This window comes from Podarcis muralis, chromosome 17, assembly GCF_964188315.1.
Source record: "Podarcis muralis chromosome 17, rPodMur119.hap1.1, whole genome shotgun sequence".
NCBI lineage: Eukaryota > Metazoa > Chordata > Lepidosauria > Squamata > Lacertidae > Podarcis > Podarcis muralis.
This window is the reverse complement of record NC_135671.1, coordinates 40,252,967-40,275,298: the sequence shown is the minus strand read 5'-3', so window position 1 is coordinate 40,275,298 and position 22,332 is coordinate 40,252,967. Positions and strand designations below refer to the sequence as shown.

The 22,332-nt window shown below is 46.2% G+C and overlaps 1 protein-coding gene across 1 annotated transcript in view; it reads left to right on the top strand.

Moving 5' to 3' along the window:
• ICAM5 (intercellular adhesion molecule 5) overlaps positions 1-22,009 on the top strand; it is a 28,821-nt gene extending 6,812 nt beyond the window's left edge. The window contains exons 2-11 of the mRNA XM_077921462.1: positions 2,298-2,570; positions 5,296-5,613; positions 10,107-10,385; positions 13,730-13,972; positions 14,944-15,186; positions 15,560-15,802; positions 16,795-17,034; positions 17,902-18,144; positions 19,215-19,478; positions 21,182-22,009. Coding sequence (XP_077777588.1) covers positions 2,298-2,570; positions 5,296-5,613; positions 10,107-10,385; positions 13,730-13,972; positions 14,944-15,186; positions 15,560-15,802; positions 16,795-17,034; positions 17,902-18,144; positions 19,215-19,478; positions 21,182-21,399 — 2,564 coding nt within the window. The 3' untranslated portion in view covers positions 21,400-22,009. The remainder of the gene's footprint in view (positions 1-2,297; positions 2,571-5,295; positions 5,614-10,106; positions 10,386-13,729; positions 13,973-14,943; positions 15,187-15,559; positions 15,803-16,794; positions 17,035-17,901; positions 18,145-19,214; positions 19,479-21,181) is intronic.
• The last annotated feature ends 323 nt before the right edge of the window (positions 22,010-22,332 follow it).

The window sequence follows — 22,332 nt, the reverse complement described above, 5'->3', positions numbered from 1 at the left end:
GGAATGACTGCTTTGCAAAACTGTGTTTATGAGATAAAAAGCTGTGTATACAAAGCTGTGTATATTAAGAGAAGCTAATTGATGAATTGTCATGGGGACTTTAAACAAAATACTTTGCAAGCTGATGTGGAAGGAGGAGAACTGAATTTAGGACTGGAAAGATGAGACACCGACAACAACCAATTAAACTGAGTGTGAAGCACAGGACCAGGGGTCAGAAAAGGGATTATTATTACTGAAGGGACATTCTTTCACCTCTGGTGGACGTGCCCAAGGGTTAAGGCCTTCTGGGAAATGATTTATAATGAACTAAAAAGGGTATTTAAATATACCTTTCCCAAGAAACCAGAGGCCTTCCTACTGGGCATTGTCGGCCAAATGGTGGCAAAGAAGGATAGAACTTTCTTTATGTATGCGACAACAGCAGCAAGAATACTCATTGCAAAGCATTGGAAGACCCAAGATCTACCCACCCTGGAAGAATGGCAGATGCAACTGATAGACTATATGGAATTGGCTGAAATGACTGGCAGAATCCGAGACCTGGGAGAAGAGACAGTGGAAGAGGATTGGAAAAAGTTTAAAGACTATTTGCAAAAATATTGTAAATTGTATGAATGTTAAGAGGATGCAGGATAGAAAACAATTTGGCATTAGTAAACTAAGCGGAAAGATATATGAAAATAAGTTAATTTTAAGAATAAGGTTGAAATTATGAATTAGCAGATGAAACTCAAATATTTAAGTATTTGAAAACAAAGTTTAAAATTTGGAGATTAAAATTTTTTGGAAAGTATATAATAAGATTTGAAAGAAGGTGAAGTACTACTGAATATAAATTTTATAAACGGGAACGCAGGAAAGGGAGATGTGAGGAAGTCCAAAAGGAAGGTTTATGGAAGATTGGTTTAATGAAAAGTAATAATGTTGTATTGTATTTGGTTTGTGTGTGGTTAGTATTCTGTTTTTTCTTTTCTTTTTTCTTTTCTTTCCTTGTTTAAGTTGGTGATGGTGTTTTATATGTCTGGTATGGTATTGTTAAAACCTTTAATAAAAATTTTTATTAAAAAAAAGAAGAAAAAAGAAAAGGGATTATTATTATTATTAATACTTGACCCATCTGGCTAGGTTGCCCCAGCCACTCTGGGAGGCTTCCAACACATATAAAAACATAATAAAGCATCAAACATGAAAAACCTCCTGATACAGGGCTGTTTTCAGATGTCTTCTAAAAGTCAGATAGTTGTTTATTTCCCTGACATCAGACGGGAGGGCGTTCCACAGGGCGGGCGCCACTACTGAGAAGGCCCTCTGCCTGGTTCCCTGTAACCTCACTTCTCACAGGGAGGGAACCGCCAGATGATCCTTGGAGCTGGACCTTAGTGTCAGGGCTGAACGATGGGGGTGGAGACGCTCCTTCAGGACCAAGGCCATGTAGGGTTTACAGGTTGGCACCAGCACTTTGAATTGTGATCAGAAATGTACTGGGAACCAGTGTAAATCCTTTAAGACCGGTATTATATAGTCCTGGCAGCTGCTCCCAGTCAGTGGATTCCAGTGGAACACAGCAAATTCTGCAGTGTTCAATAGTTATACATAGTACAGTGCTACCTCGAGTTAAGAACTTAATTTGTTCTGGAGGTCCGTTCTTAACCTGACACTGTTCTTAACCCGAGGTACTACTTTAGCTAATGGGGCCTCCCGCTGCCACCGCTGCGTGATTTCTGTTCTCATCCTGAAGCAAAGTTCTTAACCTGAGGTACTATTTCTGGGTTAGCGGAGTCTGTAACCTGAAGCATCTGTAACCCGAAGTATCACTGTACAAGCAAAATTTAGTATGAGCAAAAGAAAGAGTTTCAACTTTCACTTAAGAAATACAAAAGTCCAGTCGAGTGCTGGGGAACTTTCTGCCCATAGTCTACTTTTAAGACCACATTCTGCCTTGGGTAACATGCTGAAGAGCAGGTCCATGCAGAGCAGTGGCAGCCAGGTACACTAACGCCCTCCAACTTTTCTCTGATTAAAATAGGGACACCCTATTCCGTAACAACAACAACAACTTTATTATTTATATCCCATCTATCTTACTGGGTTTCCCCAGCCACTCTGGACAGCTTCCAACACAGTCCGAGCCCTGGCTCAGGTGGGCAATGGTTGTGGCATGTAGAGCAGTCCAAGCCCCCAATGCAAGGAATATTAGATCCTCTCTGTTTTAGGACCCTGTCAATCTCTGTGTGACCTTCTTCTTTTTTGCCAACTCCCTGACAAAACGCTTATGAGCATGTGCACTGTTTCAGGAGCTGAACAGCACACTTTTGATGTGACCATTTGGCCGAAAAACCCTGTGGTGGTGCATGGTGGGTCTCTCTGGCTGAACTGCAGTGCCAGCTGTCAGGAAACAGATGCCAGGGGAAGCTTGGAGACATCTCTGATCAAGGAGAAGAGAGACAATGGGACCGGCTGGGCAGCCTTCCAGCTTGTGAACATCACGGAGTGGGCGCCCACTGCAGAGTGCTCCTTCAGCTGTGACGGAAAGCACAGATCTGTGCATGCAAACATCACGGTGTATCGTAAGTAGCTCTGAAGCAAAGGCTATTTTAAAAACAAAACAAAATGTGGTGTTTGCATCTTTTTCCTTTTCTCTAGGGAACTTGTAGTGGCTCGCCCCTATGCAGTCTCTGATCTAGGCAATTACAAAATCCAAGCCAGTTTGGCCTCAGAGACTGAACAAGATGAACGGCATCAGGCCAAGCTAGTTTCCTTCCCAAGGGAGGATGGCATTGCAGTGGATGCCCCACAGCTTAAGATCCCTTCCTTTCTCAAATCCCAGCATCAGCAGCACCATTTGAAAGTTCTGAGGTGTATCACCTCTTAGGAGCAAAGAGAGGTGCTCAAATGCACATTTCTTAATAGGCATGAATATGCTTGCCTTGGCTCCAAAGGAGTTTTCTTGGGATCTGGTGGATGTTCTCCTGATCGCTGTGGTGGCCCTTTGTTGTATGCATCATAAAAAATAGGACAAAGAGGGACAGAGATTTGCATAAAATTTGCATAAATGCATACATTTAAAAAGAATGACCGGAGCTTAAATAGAAATTTAATGCAGCTCACATCACGGAGAGTCTGTGGATAGTGGGCCAGTTCAGTTTCCTGTCTGTTGAGAGGCAACTTCAAGGTGCCTTCTGCTCTCCCTCCTTAGGCTTCTTCATCTTTCAGCTGGCCTTGGACTAGGCAGCCAGGCAAGCAGAGGACCTTCCCAATAATATTTGAAAGTCTTAATTAAAGGACTGTCCCCTGTAAAGTAGGGTGTTTGACCACCCTAGACTCTCCACCCTGACTGCCTGAATGGGCCTCATGCAGAGGGTGGACTCAAGGATGATGGACTCAAGGGCATCCTTATCAAATTTGCAGATGACACCAAACTGGGAGGGGTGGCTAACACCCCAGAGGACAGGATCACACTTCAAAACGACCATGACAGATTAGAGAACTGGGCCAAAACAAACAAGATGAACTTTAACAGGGAGAAATGTAAAGTATTGCACTTGGGCAAAAAAAATGAGAGGCACAAATACAAGATGGAGACACCTGGCTTGAGAGCAGTACATGTGAAAAGGATCTAGGAGTCTTGGTTGACCACAAACTTGACATGAGCCAACAGTGTGACGTGGCAGCTAAAAAAGCCAATGCAATTCTGGGCTGCATCAATAGGAGTATAGCATCTAGATCAAGGGAAGTAATAGTGCCACTGTATACTGCTCTGGTCAGACCTCACCTGGAGTACTGTGTCCAGTTCTGGGCACCACAGTTCAAGAAGGACACTGACAAACTGGACACTGACAAGAGGAGGGCAACCAAAATGGTCAAAGGTCTGGAATCGATGCCTTATGAGGAACGGCTAAGGGAGCTGGGCATGTTTAGCCTGGAGAAGAGGAGGTTAAGGGGTGATATGATAGCCATGTTCAAATATATAAAATGATGTTATATAGAGGAGGGAGATAGGTTGTTTTCTGCTGCTCCAGAGAAGCGGACACGGAGCAATGGATCCAAACTACAAGAAAGAAGATTCCACCTAAACATTAGGAAGAATTTCCTGACAGTAAGAGCTGTTCGACAGTGGAATTTGCTGCCAAGGAGTGTGGTGGAGTCTCCTTCTTTGGAGGTCTTTAAGCAGAGGCTTGACAACCATATGTCAGGAGTGCTTGATGGTGTTTCCTGCTTGGCAGGGGGTTGGACTCGATGGCCCTTGTGGTCTCTTCCAACTCTATGATTCTATGATTCTATGAGGGATGGATCCTGGTGACATAGTAGTGGAAGGTTAAGGGTGGCATGTCAGGTGGCAGAACCTGACTATGTCTAGTGGTTAAGGAGGAGCCTGAGGGTCATGGGAATGGCAAATAGCAAATATCATCAAGTAAAGCAGAAAACAGCCCACCTCTCCTTTGTTTCTGTCCCTTCACCTTGAGTTCTTACTCTTCCTGGAGATTCTGCTGTCTATGGAGCAGTCATCCTGATTTGTTGCACAAAGATATTGGCTATTTATTGAGCACTCATTTTGATTTATTTATGGGTAGGTTGTGTACAATTGTGCATTGAACAATTACCCCCTTTTTCTCATGCATTTCCCTATTGTGGCAAAAGCTCTGCAGCCCCCGCTGTGGTTAATTAACAATCAATTGCTCTGCCCAGGGAACTCTGGGAATTGTAGCTCTTGGAGGGGGAGAGGGGTTTTCTAATAACTCTCAGCAACCTTAACAAAGTACAATTCCCAGAATTCTTGGGGGGGGGGTTAAAGTATTCATGAGTGTTTAAAGTAGCATCATAATGCTTTAAACGTATTGTGTGGGTGTGGCCTACTTGTGGGATTTCAACAGCAGCAGCTGCCATTCATGCGTAATCCCTGTTGTGGAGGTGGAGGGTGATTAGCAAAACCAATCCTCCTGGCAAATTGGGAATATCCCCTCACTCACCCAAGTTTAGGACATTCCACACCTTCCCTAAGCAAAGATTCTTTTTCTTTGAGAGAAATAAGTGGCTCGTGTAAATGTAAACAAGCTTTAATAATAAACTGAGAGAAAACTGTAACAAAACAACATAAGGAGAGAAACTAAATGCAACATGAGGCAAGTCTGAGGCAAGAAGCAAGGGGAGACCGAGGGTCCCTCTGAAGGGAGCCCACCTGGGAGGGAGGGGCTCAAGCCCCGCCCACCAGAAACCAAGCCTTCCACTGCTCAAATGAGGCCCCAGTGTTCTTCTTACCATCCCATCCCAATGTGCTTCCACATATCATTCCAGAGATTCCAGAGCAGGTAGTGCTGGATCCATTGCCACTGATGGAGGTGGGTAAGGAATATAACTTGACATGCCGGGTTTTCAGCGTTGCCCCCATCCAGAACCTCACTGTGACCCTGCATAAAGGGAAGGAGGAGCTGTATGTCAAGACCTTTGAGGACCACAGTGACAATGAAGCCAGTGATGTTGTGGTGACTCACACCATAGCTGCTCGGCAGGACGACCACGGGGAGGAAGTCACCTGCCATGCAGCCCTGGACCTGAGGCCGGAAGGGCCCTTCTTGGAGAAGGCAGCCTTCATCAAGGTCCTAAAGGTCTTTGGTGAGTTGCAAGCTTTTTATCATTTGTATACTATTTCTTCTCCTCTTAAGAATGAAAATTAATTTTGGAATTTTCATTGAAAATTAATGACTTGAATTACTGTAAAAAGAGAAAGAAAATAGCTCAGAATTTGAAGAATGAACTGGCAGAAGCTGTGTGTTTATACAAGAGACTGTCACACATTAAGCACACACACACTTCTATATTAGTGGAATGAAAATTGGAAAAGTGTATTTAAAATTTGTGTGTTCAGCATCATGAGGACATGAGAATATAAGAGGTTGCCTTAGGCAGAGTCCAGTCATTGGTCCATCTGCCTCAGTACTGTTGTCTTCCCTTTATCCTGGTATGCACATAAACAGTCAGCCAGCGCCAAACCTAGCTTACTGGGAATGAGCCAGTGTGCTGCTGGTGCAGGGTGTTCAAACTATGCCTGCCCTCCTCCCTCTTTGCTGCACTGAGAGGAAACACACCAGAGCATTGGCTTAGCATAACATGGGAACCAGCTTTCCTGGTTTCTATCCCTCTTAAAAGGCCATGTGAATAAACGATGCAAGACCAAATCAGAGGTCGGAGATGCACGGTGAGGTCCAATGCAAGGCAGCAGAACTGGGGAAAAGAAAGTAGGGAAGAGAAAGAAACAGGCAGAGGAAGATGCAAACACGTTGCCAGTGCAATGGGGGTTTCCCTCCATGCCTCTGTCGCCAGCTCTGTCACCAGGGCAACTGGCTGGTTGCTACATAAGCTTGCTGACTTGCACTCCTTGCTGGGCTGGAGAGCGTGTCTTCAGCTGGCTGAGTGGTGGCAAGCAGCTGGTCCCAACACAGAACCACCCTTGTTCGTTATGCAGTTCGGATTCCTTTTGCTTTCACTTATTAGTACTGTTATAGATTTGAGGGAGCCCCCCCTTAAACCCTAGAAATTAATAATCGTAGGATTTTGATAGCGTATTGAAGGGAAGATTGGAGGCCAGTGGAAAAACAGGCTAAGCTTCCTTTCCAAGCCAAGGCCTCACCTGGGATAGAGGCATTAACATGACAAAAGGTGTTGATGGCCCACCTGAGAGGAATCTTGGGCCTGGGCAGATAGAGGTTGCCATGGTGACAGGGTGTGTGTTTGAGGTGGCAGAGGAATAGATAGTCTTTTGAGCAAGGTGTGCTGGGAAGAAGAAAGGGAGAACAAAGGGGGAGATCCATCTTGGGCAGGCTAGCTGAAGGCAGGCTGGGAGAGATGCCTTGCACTCCAGTCCTGCTCTGCTGAGGGTAGCAGCCCCTCTTAAGATGACCATGCTGTAAGAACTGGACTCCCTCCACACAGACTGAAGGTGTAAATATGTGGATGAATAATATTTCTTAAAGCTACAACAGTCTCCTTCGCATCTTCAGTTCTCCAAAGGAGCACAAGCTCTGGGGGAGCACCTGGAGCCCACCTGGAGTCTTGCTACTGCTCAGCAGAGAGTCGGGGAGGTGCCCAACTTCTGAAACAGTCCCTTGAAATGAAACAGAAGGAATCAATAGCCACCATCCAGAGGCTCTTTCCCCCATTTTTGTCTAGTTTCCAGCCTTTCATGAACCTCTTTGATCATATTAGCAAATAAATATTTCAGGAAACTTCAGGGCACTTAATGCAGTCCAACCAGTTTACATAAAGCTATTTTCTGATGCTGAAAGTGGCCACAAGAAGCTGGACCACTTCAGAATGCCTGCTCCCTTCCTTGGGTCCTACAGCTTTTCAGTCACTTCCTCTGCGCAAATACAATTAGCTACAGGATGCTGGATTTGAGAGGCTCTTGATGTGAGCCAGTTTAGCAAGGACCTCATTCTCAGAACAAAAAATATAGCTTGTATTCCCCCCCCCCCTGAGTAACTACCAATTTCCAGTTCTGTTTTCAGGAAAGGCATTCTACTGCCGGTGGGCATGCAGGAAATATGCAATTATTATAATCCTGTTAGTGGGAGTCTATTAATAACCCTGTGACAAAGACACTGCCTGTTCCCCTCAATCTTTCTTTCTTTCTTGGTCTCTGAGCTTGGTGCTTTAATGAAGCTGCGAGGGATGTTTGACTCACAGCCTTTGTTCAGGTACCCTGAGACAAGCTGCCCCCAACCTCACCTGAGCAAATGGAACATACTGCAAATGCATTAGGAGAGTTCAGTGATGAAAGGGGGAAATGCAGGCAGCTTTTCTTGAGTGTGTTGTAAATAAAAATTGCCCTTTTCCCTTATGGGTTATCCAAGAGCCCATATAGAGTCCTTACATAGATTCCCTATTGGTAGGAGAAAATAACAGAGGCCAACCAGAGAATATTGAGAAGCAAAGCAGCTAGTAAGCTTGATCTTTATTGATCTGTTGCAACAGGGTGCTCCCCTCACCCGCAGGAAAGGAGGAGGACCCAGAAAAATGGTGTGCAAGGCCTTATAAAGACTATTGAAATTGCCACCCTGTAGATCAAGACCACCCCCAGAAACATCATACATACATCACAGAAGGGGTGTAACCTAAGACCACCCCTCAGATGCATCACACCTACATCACAGAAAAGGCGGTCCAAAATAGAAATTTTAATATTGTTTTTCTCCTGTTTTTGTTTATCTCCTGTCTGGCAGGTTACTTGAATGGATTTCCTGGGTAGCCTGGCCAGTCTTTTGTAATGATAAATACTTAGTTCCTGGGCCAGGTCACAGGCTCACACCCTATTCAGATCTTAAATGTGTCCTTAAGACAGGATTTTTGAGGAAAGAGACAATGGGGAGGCTTTTTCCAGTTTGACCTTGCAGAGAAAACATTTGCTCAGTTTAGGAATCAAAATGGTTCCAAGTTGGTCTTCCTGTGCTGATCTATGTATGTGTGGTTATGAACATTACCATATATCTAAGACCTCAAAATTCCTATCACAAGTGGTTAGCAGTTCACAAACACACAGAAGACATGGTAAATTGGTAAACATCATTTATTTGCTGGGTTTATTTTTCACTTTTCTAAAGAGCTCAAGGCAGTTTTAAGAAATAAATATGCCATGTAATTAAAAACACACCAGATTCTTACAAAAATATCATTTGGGAAGAAGAGCTAAAGCAGCAGTAAGAGCAAACCATGAATGACTGCATTATTTTCTTAATTTTAAAGCATCCACAAGCTGCTCCAATTCTAGATGCACATAGTTATGCATGATGGGTTGCACCAGAGCACATTCTATCCCAGACAGACCTATTCTTCATGCTTACTTATTTTCAACTGGCAGGTGATTTTGCAGTTCCCACGGTTCCCATTACCATTCAAGTTTTCCTAGTTATTCATTTCTCATTTAGAGGAGGCAGCAAAAAAGACTTTCTGGATCTGGACCCTTGAGGTCTAAACAAACCAGGCATCATGGTAAATATGTGGTTGGCTGTGTTCCCAAAAGGAGCTGTCCAGGCCTCTCTGCCTGCCCTTTAGCACCTCTACATCGAACCCTCCTCATGCCTTTTGGTCTTGCTGGAATGTCAGGGAACTGCCATCGGAGCCTAGAGTGGAGGTAAGGCTCCCCAACGATGCAGGAGAAGGGAACAGCAGGGGGAGAGAGAACACTTCCTTTGAGGAAGGAAATAGGAGTGACACCAGGAAGCAAGGGGGAACTGCGGAGAGAGGGCTCCAAGACTCTTCCACAGAGACCAGCGGGGAGAGCACAGGACCGCCATTGGGCACGCCCACTCTGCGCAGGAGACTTCCACGCAGGGAGGCGAGGAGGAGACTTGGCGTCAAAGAGTTTCTATGTTGGAAGAAGTTCAGGAAACGCCCACTGACGGATTCTGCCAGCGACTGACACAGCCATGGAGAAAGGGCTGTCCAGCCAGGGAAAGGTTTAGCCAGGCTACGTTGCCTAGAACAGTAGCACCCTTTACGCACAAGCAACCCCCAACAACCTTTACATGGAACTTGCACTGTGATGATGTATTTTGCTTGCCTCACAGGAGGATGGAAAGATGGACTTCTGTGTGGCTGGAAATGCAGCCTCTTGCATTGTTCCATGCATTGGTCCGCCCACTTTTGCCTGTGGCTTCGCCCACTGCTGGCATGATGTGGGCCCAGGAGCATAAGGAAATATGTCCCATGGGATAAAAAGGCTTCCTTGCTCCTGATTTAGAAAAATGGACCTTGTTTTTTGTTTGGCAGCCAATGATATGAAATGAAGCTGGGAAACGTGGAAGGTTCATGGCATTGTAAATTGGAGGAGGTGAAGGCATGTGAAAGCTGGTTTTGGTGGACACCACACATTTAACCACCCCGTCTAGTTTCCCCCTAAGGGCATCTTCATTTTAGAGCAGCTTTATGGCCACAGACTTCTCAGATAATGGCTGGCATTTGACATTTTGACGTACCGGTAGCTTCCAGTTGGCACTAGACAGCCAGAGAGCTCAAAACAAACACTCCCGCTCACCAGCATCTAGCTGGAAACCAGAGGGAGCATTTTTGAGTACTTATACAAATAACAATCTTCTTCATGGTAACTGCAGGTTTCCCTGAGCCTTCCTTGAAGATCCTTCCATCTCAGACTCTTGTGAATGATTCTGTGACCATTATATGCAATTCTTCTGATACTCAGCCACCCGGCATTTCTCTTCAAATCAAAATTGCTTCTGGAAGGACCCTGGTGTCTGGCAACCAGCTCTCTCTGCAGTCCACCCTTATAGCTGAGAAGGAAGATAATGAGAGGGAATTCATGTGTGAAGCAGAATGGGGGATTGGTGGTGAGACCATCCTTAAGCAGACGTCTGCCAATCTTACTGTCTTCTGTGAGTATAGAACTTCCCTTCCAATAATGTTTGGTTTTGCTCTTTTTACGGTAAAAACATAATATATATACACTGTATATGAGATGCAGCAGCAGATCCATACAGCTGTGTCTTTCAAGCAGCAATGCTCTGTTTTCAAAGTGCAAGGTCAGAGGTCACATGTGTGAATGCCTGCCCCACATCTCCAGAAAACTTGAACAGGAGGCATAAGGGGTCTATGAGGTGGGAGACGTAGGGGTAGAGATCCACCTGGTGAGCTAGAGAAAAACTTGGTTGCACCTTTCTCCATATTTGCTGAATATGGAGGAAAGCAGGGCTTGTACAGCTTTCTACCTCCACAACCAGAAGAACCAGGCCTTTGTACTCCTTCCCAAACTTGCCTAGCCTGAGGCATTTTGCCACCTCTGGCACCTGCCCTGTGCCACCTGAAAGGTGAATCCCACAGCATCTTCTGTGGTACCACAGGTGGTCTTATGACAGCCCGTTCCTATTGTCTTCTGCTTCACTGCTGCCACTTGAACGGCTTATGCAGCCAGACCTCAGAAACAGATTGGGACAGTGTACACACCCACCCACAAAGAATCCCGGAACCACAGTTTAACCCTCACAGAGCTACAATTCCCAGCATTCTTCATCAACTCCAGTTCCTTTAGGAGGAGGGAGATATGCTTTAAATGAATGGGGTGTACACAGCCACAGTTTGCTGAGGCAATGTATGTGGTGCACTTAAGTGGGCACTTAAACATAGGTCTTTGGGGGGTGGAAAATGTGCTTTATAATTATGGTGTGTAATGTGCGTTAAATGTACAGTGTGCATCCAGCAAGCATGCTGGCTTATCCCTGCAATTGAGGGTGCCAGCACTGCATGGCATGTGCAACTAATGTCAGCACCCTGTGCAATGTGCTCATGCCATGTGCGCACACCGTGCAACACGCTGACGTCAGTCGCACATGCCGCATGGTGTGCATGCATGAGGTGTGCACAGCCACCACAGAATTTTGAGGGGCTGTCCCCTCCTTGAAAATTTGGGCGGCCCTCAGTCCCCCGCAAGATGGCACCCCTGGTATGCAGTCGGGGTCATACCTTTCCCCAGTGATACAGTTCTTCCTCTTGCCCCCTTGCCACAACTGCAAGCTGCATGGATGCCAGCCTAACTGCTCTTTCAGCAGGTGCCAGGACACTCTGAGACTTGCAGACTGCTGCAAAAACAGAAATCCAGCGAGGCCTATCGCACTCCCACTGCCACTGCCGCTTCACATGCAGTGATAATAAGACAGTGTTCACAGAATTTAACAGCCAGAAGGAGAAAAGGAAACAGACTTAACTCATTTGCAGTTTCCCGCCTGTCAGGAAGAGCCAATAAAACGTGATTATATGCCACAGTGGCTGTGTCAAGGACTCCTGGGACTGGGGCTGGTGATGGGGGGGGGGTATGGCATCAGTCCTGGCTTCTGTCACAGAAGCAGAGAAAGGGAGTTGACTTGGATGGTATTGGAAGCAAGGTCTTCATTTTGGATCTTGGAATCTGTTGGTTGGCCAGGTGTGCAGGCCTAGGTGGGTGCAAAAATCACTCCTCTCCTCTCTGGCTCAGAGTGGGAAGAGCCTGGCTGCTTGTCTTTGCGCTCCCTAAGCCGCTCCTCCAGTAGGATCACATGTAACGGGGGTGCAGTGGTGTAGCGTGGGTTGTCAGCACCCGGGGCAAGCAGTGGCGTAGCGTGGGTTGTCAGCACCCGGGGCAAGGCAAGTAATTTGCGCCCCCTAACCCGTGGATTTGTGCCCCCTAACCCGTGGATTTGCGCCCCCTAACCTGTGGATTTGCCCTACCCCCAGATGTTGCGCCCGGTGCGGCCGGCCCCCCTTGCACCCCCCACGCTACGCCACTGGGGGCAAGGCAAGTAATTTGCGCCCCCTAACCCGTGGATTTGCGCCCCCTAACCCGTGGATTTGCGCCCCCTAACCCTAACCCCCAGCTGTTGCGCCCGGTGCGCCCGGCCCCCCCCTGCACCCCCACGCTACGCCACTGCGGGGGTGTAATATGTGGAATCAGAAAGTTGTCATTGTATTTAAAAATTGTAGTCTGTTGTATTTAAAACCACAACAGTTCCCCCTTTATTGACCAGTTTGATAACTATTGACTCATCCTGTGATAGATCCCTTAAAGCTGTTCTTTGTGCCCTTGACATATTATTGAAAATTCTAACTGATTGGTCCTCTATTCAAGAAATCTCCCGCAAAACTGTGTTATGGAAAGTCTGAATGGTGGGATCCAGTAAAGATAGTATAAAATGTGACTTGGGTCAAAAATGACTCATCGCCAAAATATGCTTTAAGTTTTATTACACGTATAAGTTTATACAGACCAACCTGCGTCTGAAAAGAGTTATATTGTGGAGGGGGGGCCAAGCATAAGCCCAGATTCAATACTTCAGTTTCTATAGCCGTAAGTGGCCTAGACTAGAGGACAAATTAATTACTGCTACCTGTGGTACATCCTCAATGAGCGGGAGTGAAAATTTGAACTCTGAGGTGTAGTTGCTTCCTTCTTAAAAGCTCTGGTATTAGGTCTGGTATTAGGTCTACACATAGCTCTCAAGGATGAGTTGCCTCCACCAGCATTATGTTGAACCCCAAGTCCCTCATCTCCTGACATAAGGGTGGCTCTGATGTGTCCTAAGCAGAATTCAAAGTTGTAGCATCATACCGAGTGATTTTCTTGAAATTTGTAGTTCCCTTATTAAACCACCAGTACACCTGCTTGTTGTTGTAATTGTGTTGATCTCTTAAGAATTTTGACTTTTTAAATCATTAATCTGCTCTGACTACTGTTTGATATTGATATCAAGTTCTTTCATCTTTTGGCAACTATCTGTAAACAAACAATAAAGACCCATAAAATGGCAAAAGTAGTTTCTTTCCAAAATAGGTTTTATCTTGAACAATTGCAAATGCAATAACAAAGAGTCCACTTGTGAGGCGGCTTGTGACAATAAAATTCTGAAACCAGAGTCAGCCCAGGATTTTTTGATATCTGAAGCCAAAATCATAACAGGCAAGGCCGGCTCAGCCACAAGGCAGAGTGGGGCAACTACCTTGGGTTGCTCCCCCTTTTATGACAACCAGCTGCCTAAGGCAGTCACCTGATCTGCCTCATGCAAGGCCCAACTTTTCTTAAAACATTCTCACATACACTTGCCTGTACCAATGAGGCTTAAGTAACCATCTGCCCAACACCACCCAAATGTTCCAGACCAACATTCTCCAACATTAAACCTCCCCCCCTTTATTTCTTACCCAAAGAGAGAAGAGCATCAACCAATGTGTGTGTTCCCTCTGCACATTGCAGATGTGCCGGAAATGGATGAGTCCACTTGTCCCAGCAACCATACGTGGGTAGAGGGGACACACCAAACCCTCCACTGCCTGGCTGAGGGGAACCCCAAGCCAACTGTGGCTTGCTCCAAAGAAGGTGTGGCTCACAACATGGAAAAAGAGGAACGGGTTAACCGGACCCAAACCGGCGTCTATAACTGCACTGCCACTAATGAGCTCGGCTCCATCACCAGAACAGTCACCATCTATGTGGAATGTAAGTGAAATTTCTGTGTTATGATCTATGTGAGGCAAGCAAGAATGGGGTCCAAGCTAGCCACCCTGGGACAATGGCTCTGAATTAAGCATCACGTATGTCAGGTGGAGCAGCCTACTGGGTCTTGATCTCAAGCAGGAGTTCACAGTGTGGCAGCACCTTGGAGAGACCTCAGTGAGCAACCTGCTCAAACAAAAGCTCAAGCTTGGCAGAAGCCTTGTGCACACCCTGCTTCCTTGGCTCCAGCCCCTCCTGCCCAAGGAGCCTGGCTTCTGAAGTGGCAGCTTGCTTGCCTGCCAGTGAGTGATTCTCTGCTTCTTGCCTTGCTTGTTCCTTTGACCACTGGGCTATGGAGTGGGAGGTAGTTGGCTGCTCAGACTTCGGACGGACGGACGGACCATCTACTACTGGGGGGGGGGGGCTTTTCAGCCCTAGGGTTACATCCCATTCTAGGCAAGCCAGTGCTGGATGAGACCAGAAGCAAAAGTGTACTGAATGGTAAACAGCATTTTTACCTTTGTCTAGTATGCTGGTTTCCACGCACATTCTCATGCCCCTCTCAGTCCTCCACCCAAGCAAGAAAGAAGCATGAGCAGGGCTCAAGTATACTCTGGGTTGGGGGGGGAGTATACATTTTGGCCAGGCTAAACACTCCAGGAAGTTGGCCTGGGGAGAAGAGAAAGAGAGCTGGGTGGAGAGGCCTGCAGGGCTGCATTTGGCCCCTGGCCCTGGTCTCTTAAAGTCCTGGTCCAGGATCTGCAGGTCCAAAGCTGCCAGGCTCAGGTTCTTCAGCTGGCAGTGTGGTAGACACAGACTTGATCAACTCATCCTCCTCCCTGGCCTTGGCTGTCACCTGAGGCCACATCCTTAATTATAAGACCATGGGGTCATTTGGGCTGCTTTTTGGTGTAAGACAAGTTATTCCTGCCCAGCTTTCAGTAGATGTACTGTCCATCTTCTCTCTGTTGCAGACGGGCCTCAGCTGAGTGAGTCTGACTGCCCAAGTAACCAAACTTGGGTTGAAGGCAGCCAACTGGATTTCATTTGCCAAGCTCATGGGGTCCCAGTTCCAGATGTTTTCTGCATGAAAGATGGTAAAGTGTACAATTCCAACAAATTGCAGAACATCACACAAAGCCATGCTGGTGTTTATCACTGCAACGCTACCAATGCACATGGATCAAGCAGCAAGATGGTCACAAGCAGAGTTGAGTGTAAGTGCAACTTGCACCTTGCATGCATGATGCGTGCAGCTGATGCTGAAGAATCCAAGCAGAAGCAGCAACTAGGCATGTGCAGATGATCCATACTTTAATCCCACAGGTTTTAACAGAATGTAAGAGTAGACAACTGACCATAAAATTTGTCTAGCTTTATAGTGGCAAAAGGTCATCAAGTTCCCACCAGAAATATATAGGAGAAGTATAGGAGGGTACATTGTTTGCTCTGTTGAGGCCCATATGTCTTCAGCGGGAATTGTCAAGCAGTTCCTCTGGCTGCCGCAACTGTGAGCCACTAGCAGGGTTGTGTTATCCTACCATAATTACCACTGTAAAATCAGATTCTATTTTTCTCCCTGTCTTCTAGATGGGCCTGAGATGAATGATTTGAGTTGCCCCCATAGCTGGATCTGGACATCAGGGACAGAGCAAATGTTCACCTGCTCTGCTGGGGGAGACCCAGAGCCAACCATTGAGTGCATTAAGGATGGTGTGACGTACAGCCCTGGGCATCTCCAGAGTGTCACCAGAGACTATGCCGGCACCTACCTCTGCACAGCCACAAATGTGCATGGCTCCCGCACCAGAGCTGTGAGCATTCAAGTGGAGTGTAAGTGAGCCCTGACCTTCTGTCAAATGGGGGGGGGGGGGCATGCTGGTTGGTTTTTGAGTGGCTGCTTTCAGGACCAAGCCAAACAAAGTTGCATCGTTCTGTGTTGTTTTTTTCATGAGTGCTTCTTGTTTTAGCTGATTTCTGGCTCTTGGCGCAAGCAGCTTCTGACTGCTGTTTTAATGCCCTTTGTCCTTCCTCCATTTGGCTTCTTTTTGCCCTCACAGTCCTCACTGACCCACAGAGTGGCTTAGTCCTGTTGTTAATGGCATACCTGGCACGAGGAGATTGTGGGCTCTTTGGAACAAAGTTCTACTAAATGACAGTGTGGCAAAATGAAGCTGAGGGCTGCAAAAGAAGACAGAGGAAGGAAAATGCCAACAAGAAGCAGCAAAAGCCACCAAAGGCTGACTAGCAGTAGGAAAAAACACAAATGCTTAGAAAATGGGAGAATTTGGGCGTGAGTGGGTGTGTAATTTATTTCATTGCTTTGAATATAATTTCTTTAAAGTGAATATTGAAATTGAAGCCTGTTCATCAGAACAGCCCTAACTCTTTTTTCAGCTGGCTTATGATTAGTTCCTACCATTGTTCCTCTTTAAAGATCAAGCCTAAAACTGTGGAGTAGCAATAGGCAGGGAGTTTGTGGCCTCCTGGGGCAAAGGGTTGAGGCACACTGGCAAGGCAGAGGCCTGTTTTGGTTTCAGCTCCATTACAAGAGGCATGGCATGGAGGGGAGATCCTCAGGCAGCCCACTCTATGTGGCTCTTGGGAAATCTCCCCTGACCACACCTCCAGCAGCTTGGCTTCACCATCTGTTCTGAATTTGCCTCCTTAATGGGTGGGTGTTTCTTATGCAACATGTTTATAGCTTTTGCCCCACCTGGTGGTTTTTCAAGTTCACTAACTCCAGAAAGAACTGCTTCCACAGCTGCCACAAAAATCTGTCTAGGAATTATTGCAAAATGTCACTGTCTCTCTTAACATTTCAGATAAACCAGAAATGGATGAATCTAGCTGTCCAAGTAACTGGATCTTGGTGGAGGGGGCGCTGCCCTCCTTTACCTGTAAAGCTGAGGGGATTCCGCCTCCAGAGGTTACATGCACCAAAGATGGCATGACATACTACCTTAGCCAAGGACAAGGGATCCCACTCTACAATGGAACCTTCTGGTGCAATGCCACAAACCGGCTTGGGACAGTGGCTAAGGCAGTTGCGGTTACAGTGGAAAGTGAGTGTTGGTTGTGGTCTCTGGAGAAGCAACACATCAAGCCAGTCACCCCCTCACCCTCACCTGGCATGAGAACTGGCCCTAGTCCTTGGTTAAGCTGGGTGGCATCCTGTTCCACTAGGAGTCTATACTTCCCTCCTGCCACCTACTTCAGGTGGGTTGATCTTCCCTTTTTGCCAGGTGAGGAGGAAGAAGAAGACTACTGTAGTCTGGGAGGTTTCCCAGGTTTTGAGCCGCTTTGAGGGGAATTTGTTTGCTTGCATATGTATTATACAGTATATTTCAACCTTCTGCATCCAAATCTCTCTGTTCCTAAGCGATACACTTTAGCTTTGACCCTAAGCCAAGCATCCAAGAGTGGCATCCAAAATGTCTGGTGCAGAAATCCTTACCAGAAAAAACTTGTCCTTGTAGCCATTGGCGTGCTCTGGTCCAGGGGGTCACAAAGAGTCGGACACGACTAAACAACTAAATACCAACATGGTAGCCAATGTGGTGCCCTCCAGTTTTTAACTACAATTTCCATCTTCCTTCAAGATTGGCCGTGGTTTCAGGGGCTGATGGGATCTGTAATCCATGATATCTGGAGGGCACCATCTGAAATGTCAAGGATGAGCTAATATTAGCTAATAATTTATCACAAAATTTTTGGAAGCCTAAACTGAAAGATTACAAAATAGCCAACTGAAATGGCAACAATGCAAAATCTGTTTTGAAACCAAGCCGCCTCATTGCAGAGCATTAATTTAGGCATAGTTTGGTGGATAATGTAGCCTTCTGTGACATAGTTTGGTGGCAGCTGTGTACATACAGAGGCTCACCCTGCTTATGTCAAGAGGAGTTTCTTGTTATATCAATGTGTTTCAGCCAAACCTAAAATGGATGAGTCCAGCTGCCCAAGCAACCAGACCTGGCTTGAGGGGACTTTGCATTCGCTGGCCTGTGAAGCCAATGGGACTCCCACCCCACTGGTCATTTGTGCCAAGGAGGGAGGCATTGAGGAGTTCTACAGAGAACGGAATGTCAGCAGGAATGACTCTGGCATCTACCAATGCAAGGCCACCAATGGCCATGGAACTGAGAGATGGTTGGTGAATGTGCAAGTGGAATGTGAGTAGGTGAAGGAATTTGTTTCACTATTTTTTTTTTAATGTGAACATACCTAATTCACACTTTCTGCAACAGTACACAAAGTGAAACACAGCTATCCTACAAAAGACACATGTATCCAAATTTTGTGATGCAGTTCTCCAATCAATTCTCCAATTATACAAAGATGTGGAAACTATGCATAAAAATGCATATATTAATGAAGATAACATATGAATGCATTTATTAGAGAACACTGCATATGTGCAGAATATGTGCATATGAAGCCAAGTAGCATACAGTCATGTGTACGAGGATAAAATTGCACTAAATTGCTGAAGAATTTTCATGAAGACTTAAAAAATGCAAATTGATGCAGAAATGTGGAGCTCAGCTTAAGATAAGACTGGAAAAAGTAGAAACTGAGAGAAGCAAAAATTGAAAGGTGAGTCATCAGTCTAAATCAAGGCTGGACCAAAGTCCTGGCCCAGTTTCCCAAAAATATTACAGTGGTACCTCAGGATGCGAACAGGATTCATTCCGGAGCCCCGTTCGCATCCAGAAGCAAACATAACTAGCGACGGCACGTCTGCGCACGCGCACATTGCTTTTCACCACTTCTGCACATATGCGTGACGTCATTTTGAGCGTCTGCGCATGCACGAGCGGCAAAACCCGGAAGTAACACGCTCGAACGCGCTCAACATGAAGCATATTCAACCCAAGGTATGACTGTATTCAATTTTCCAAGTGTCCAATTTTCTGTTGCTTTCTTTGGTGGGTGGTATTTCTCCAAAATTTTCAGAAGGCATTGCTGCTGGAACACCACACTGCAATGCAACATTGCATTCCAGGTGGACTAAACCACAAGTTATTCATTTCCCCTCCCTCTGAGTTTTCCACTGATACCTCTCCAGGCTGGGAAAGTGCTTCAGATGGAAAAGTTAGGGTGATCAATTGAGTTACACTTGGTAACTCTTCAACTGAGCTTGCTAGCAGCACCCAAATATCACAGTGATGAAGAGCAAAGAAAGGTAGCCTCTTCTTGGGTTTGCTGGCTGATCTGAAGCCTCCTTCTCTTCTGTTTCCAGACAGGCCTGTTATCTCCATTCTGGCAGTCAGTGGTACCTTACCCATCAGAAGGGGAGAAAACTTTACCATCACCTGCCAGGCAGATGGGTCTCCAGCTGCCAGCTACTCCTGGAAGGTGCCTCAGGCCTCCAACCTCAACTACGGTGGCAATAACAGCACAGTGACTGTTGCCAGCGCAGATGGACAGAACAGTGGTGTGTATGAGTGCACAGCCAGCAACAAGCATGGGCAGCAGCACAGCCAGGTGGAGATCAAGGTGGAAGGTGAGGCCACATAGCAGAAAGGATTTGAAATACCGCGTGCCCTTTTGGTTGCATCTTGAGTGCTAGAAGTCAGAGCTAGACAATCCACCCCAACTGAGTGCTGGCAAAGGAGCAGGTCAGTCAAGACTATGTGAGCAGCAGGTGCAAGTGCTTAACAGGTGTGTGTACTGGAAGCTTAAATCTATGCCAGGGGAAGAAAACTAGGCTGTCGGTATTTTACAGCAGGCATAGAAATGCATACTGGAAATTTAGGATTGCACTATTAAAGTGGATTAAAGCACAACAAATTCGCTTTTTAAAAGTGATGGATGGCAGCTAACAGATTGAAGATGAATCCCAACAAGACAGAGGGTGGGCAGGTTTGGGGGACTCCCTGGTCCTGAATGGAGTAACTGTGCCCCTAAAGGACCAGGTGCACAGCCTGGGAGTCATTCTGGACTCAGCTGTCCATGGACGCGCAGGTTAATTCTGTGTCCAGGGCAGCTCCATCTGGTATGCAGGATGAGACCCTACCTGCCTGTGCACTGTCTCACCAGAGTGGTACATGCCCTGGTTATCTCCCACTTGGACTACTGCAATGTGGTCTACGTGGAGCTATCTTTGAGACTACAACTAATCCAGAATGCAGCAGCTAGACTAGTAACTGGGAGCAGCCACTGGGACCATATCACACTGAAAGACCTACACTGGTTCCCAGTACATTTATGAGCACAATTCAAAGTGTTGGTCCTGACCTTTAAAGCCCTAAATGGCCTTGTATACCTGAAGGAGCATTTCCACCACCATCGTTAAGCCCAGGCACTGGGATGCAGCACTTCTGGCAGTTCCCTCACAGAGGTGAAACTACAGGGAACCAGGCAGAAGGCCTTCTTGGTAGTGGCGCCCACCCTGTGGAACACCCTCCCATCAGATGTCAAGGAGATGAATAACTATATAACCTTTAGAAGACATCTGAAGGCAGCCCTGTATAGGGAAGCTTTTTAAGGTTTCATGTTTTATTATGTTTTTATATATGTTGGAAGCTGCCCAGAGTGGCCGGGGCAGCACAGTCCGATAAGCGGGGTACAAACAATAAATTATTATTATTATTAAAACAAACAAACAAACAAACAAACAAACTCTTTGTGGTTAGAAAAGTGATGGGAAAATGCACTGAAAAGTGTGGGGAGAGCAAGTGATAGATGAGTATACACACCATGCAAGTAAATCTGGATGGATGTTCATTGTTATGTAACCTCCCCAGAAACAAATCAGAATGAATGCTCAGCAAAGACCAGACATCACCTGACCTCTGTGTAAGCTTTGTTCAGAGCAAATCAGAATGAATGCTCAACAGGTTGTATGGAGAAGCCTACAATGTTACAGTGGGGGTACAGTCTCCTGCCTCGCTTCTTAGAAAAATGAAATGCAGTCACCAGAAGCTGAAAATATGTGGGAGAGGAATGGCAGGGTGGTGAAGGGTGGGAGTTCATTTTATCCTTTTTCTTTCTGTTTTTCTGTTCAAAATCACATGCACCCCCAGCTGTTTTTCCACGTGCAGGAGAAAAGATACAGAGAGCCATTCTTCCCACCCTGCCTGCAAGTTGAAAAACAGCAGGAGGGAAGGCTGAGTGAATGGGGAAACACCTGGAGGAGAAAACGTTCCTTTTGTAAGGCAACACACTGAATACGCTGTTAAGAATACTCTGCTTCCTCCTTTGCAGATCATTGGCTTTACATTATTGCTGTCATAGCAATTGCTGCCGCCACCATGTTGGTCCTGGGAGGAATGGCTGGGGTCATTTACTACCTCAAATCCACAGCCTGTAAAAAAGGAGAGTACAATGTCCGTGATGCAGAGAATTCCACCGAAGCTACTTGCCTAAACCGTGAGAGGACCTGTGATGGTGACATCTATGGTATACAGCTCACCAGAACCTGAACAAGTCTCTGGACAGGTATCTCAGGCCTTGCCTGCTGAGACACAGCCAGAGAGGGATGGGTAAAAGACACCTTTCCTCTACAACCACCAGACTTCTATCCCCATTTCTGTCTCTGAAGGAAGGGGTCATACACTGGATTATACAGTGCTCTGCTTCACTGTGGAGTTGCTGAACAGCCCATTGAGAGAGACACCATTGAGGGTTGTCAGGGTGGAGAGCCAGTTTTTGTGCCCCATGGTTAGGGTGCTAGCCAGACATTTTGCATGGCACTCTCCTACATGGGTTTATCCATCTTCCTCCTCCCAGATTCTCTGTTGCTCCTGCTGCTGGAAATATGGAACTGCATTGTCCCTTCAAAATGGTCAATGGTCACTGCCATTCTGATTTGTAGTCTGTTTATACCTGTTAGCCATACTTCAAATGATTTAAGCATCATTCTGCTTCACTCTGGGAGGTTGCAGTTGACTGGGGCCTTGCTAAATGGGAAATGGCAGCTTTGGATCACACATTCTTGCATGCGGAGCAGGACTTCATCATTTCTACGACAAGATGAAGAGCGCCATTAAAGAAAGAAAGAAAGAAAGAAAGAAAGAAAGAAAGAAAGAAAGATACAGTGGTACCTCGGGTTAAGTACTTAATTCGTTCCGGAGGTCTGTTCTTAAGCTGAAACTGTTCTTAACCTGAAGCACCACTTTAACTAATGGCGGCCTCCTGCTGCTGCCGCGCCGCCGGAGCACAATTTCTGTTCTCATCCTGAAGCAAAGTTCTTAACCCGAGGTACTATTTCTGGGTTAGTGGAGTCTGTAACCTGAAGCGTATGTAACCTGAAGCATATGTAACCTGAGGTACCACTGTACTCTGAAGGTGAGGAACCTGAAAGGACATTGAACAAATGCACTTATAAATCATTGGTTACCCAGAGACTGAGTCAA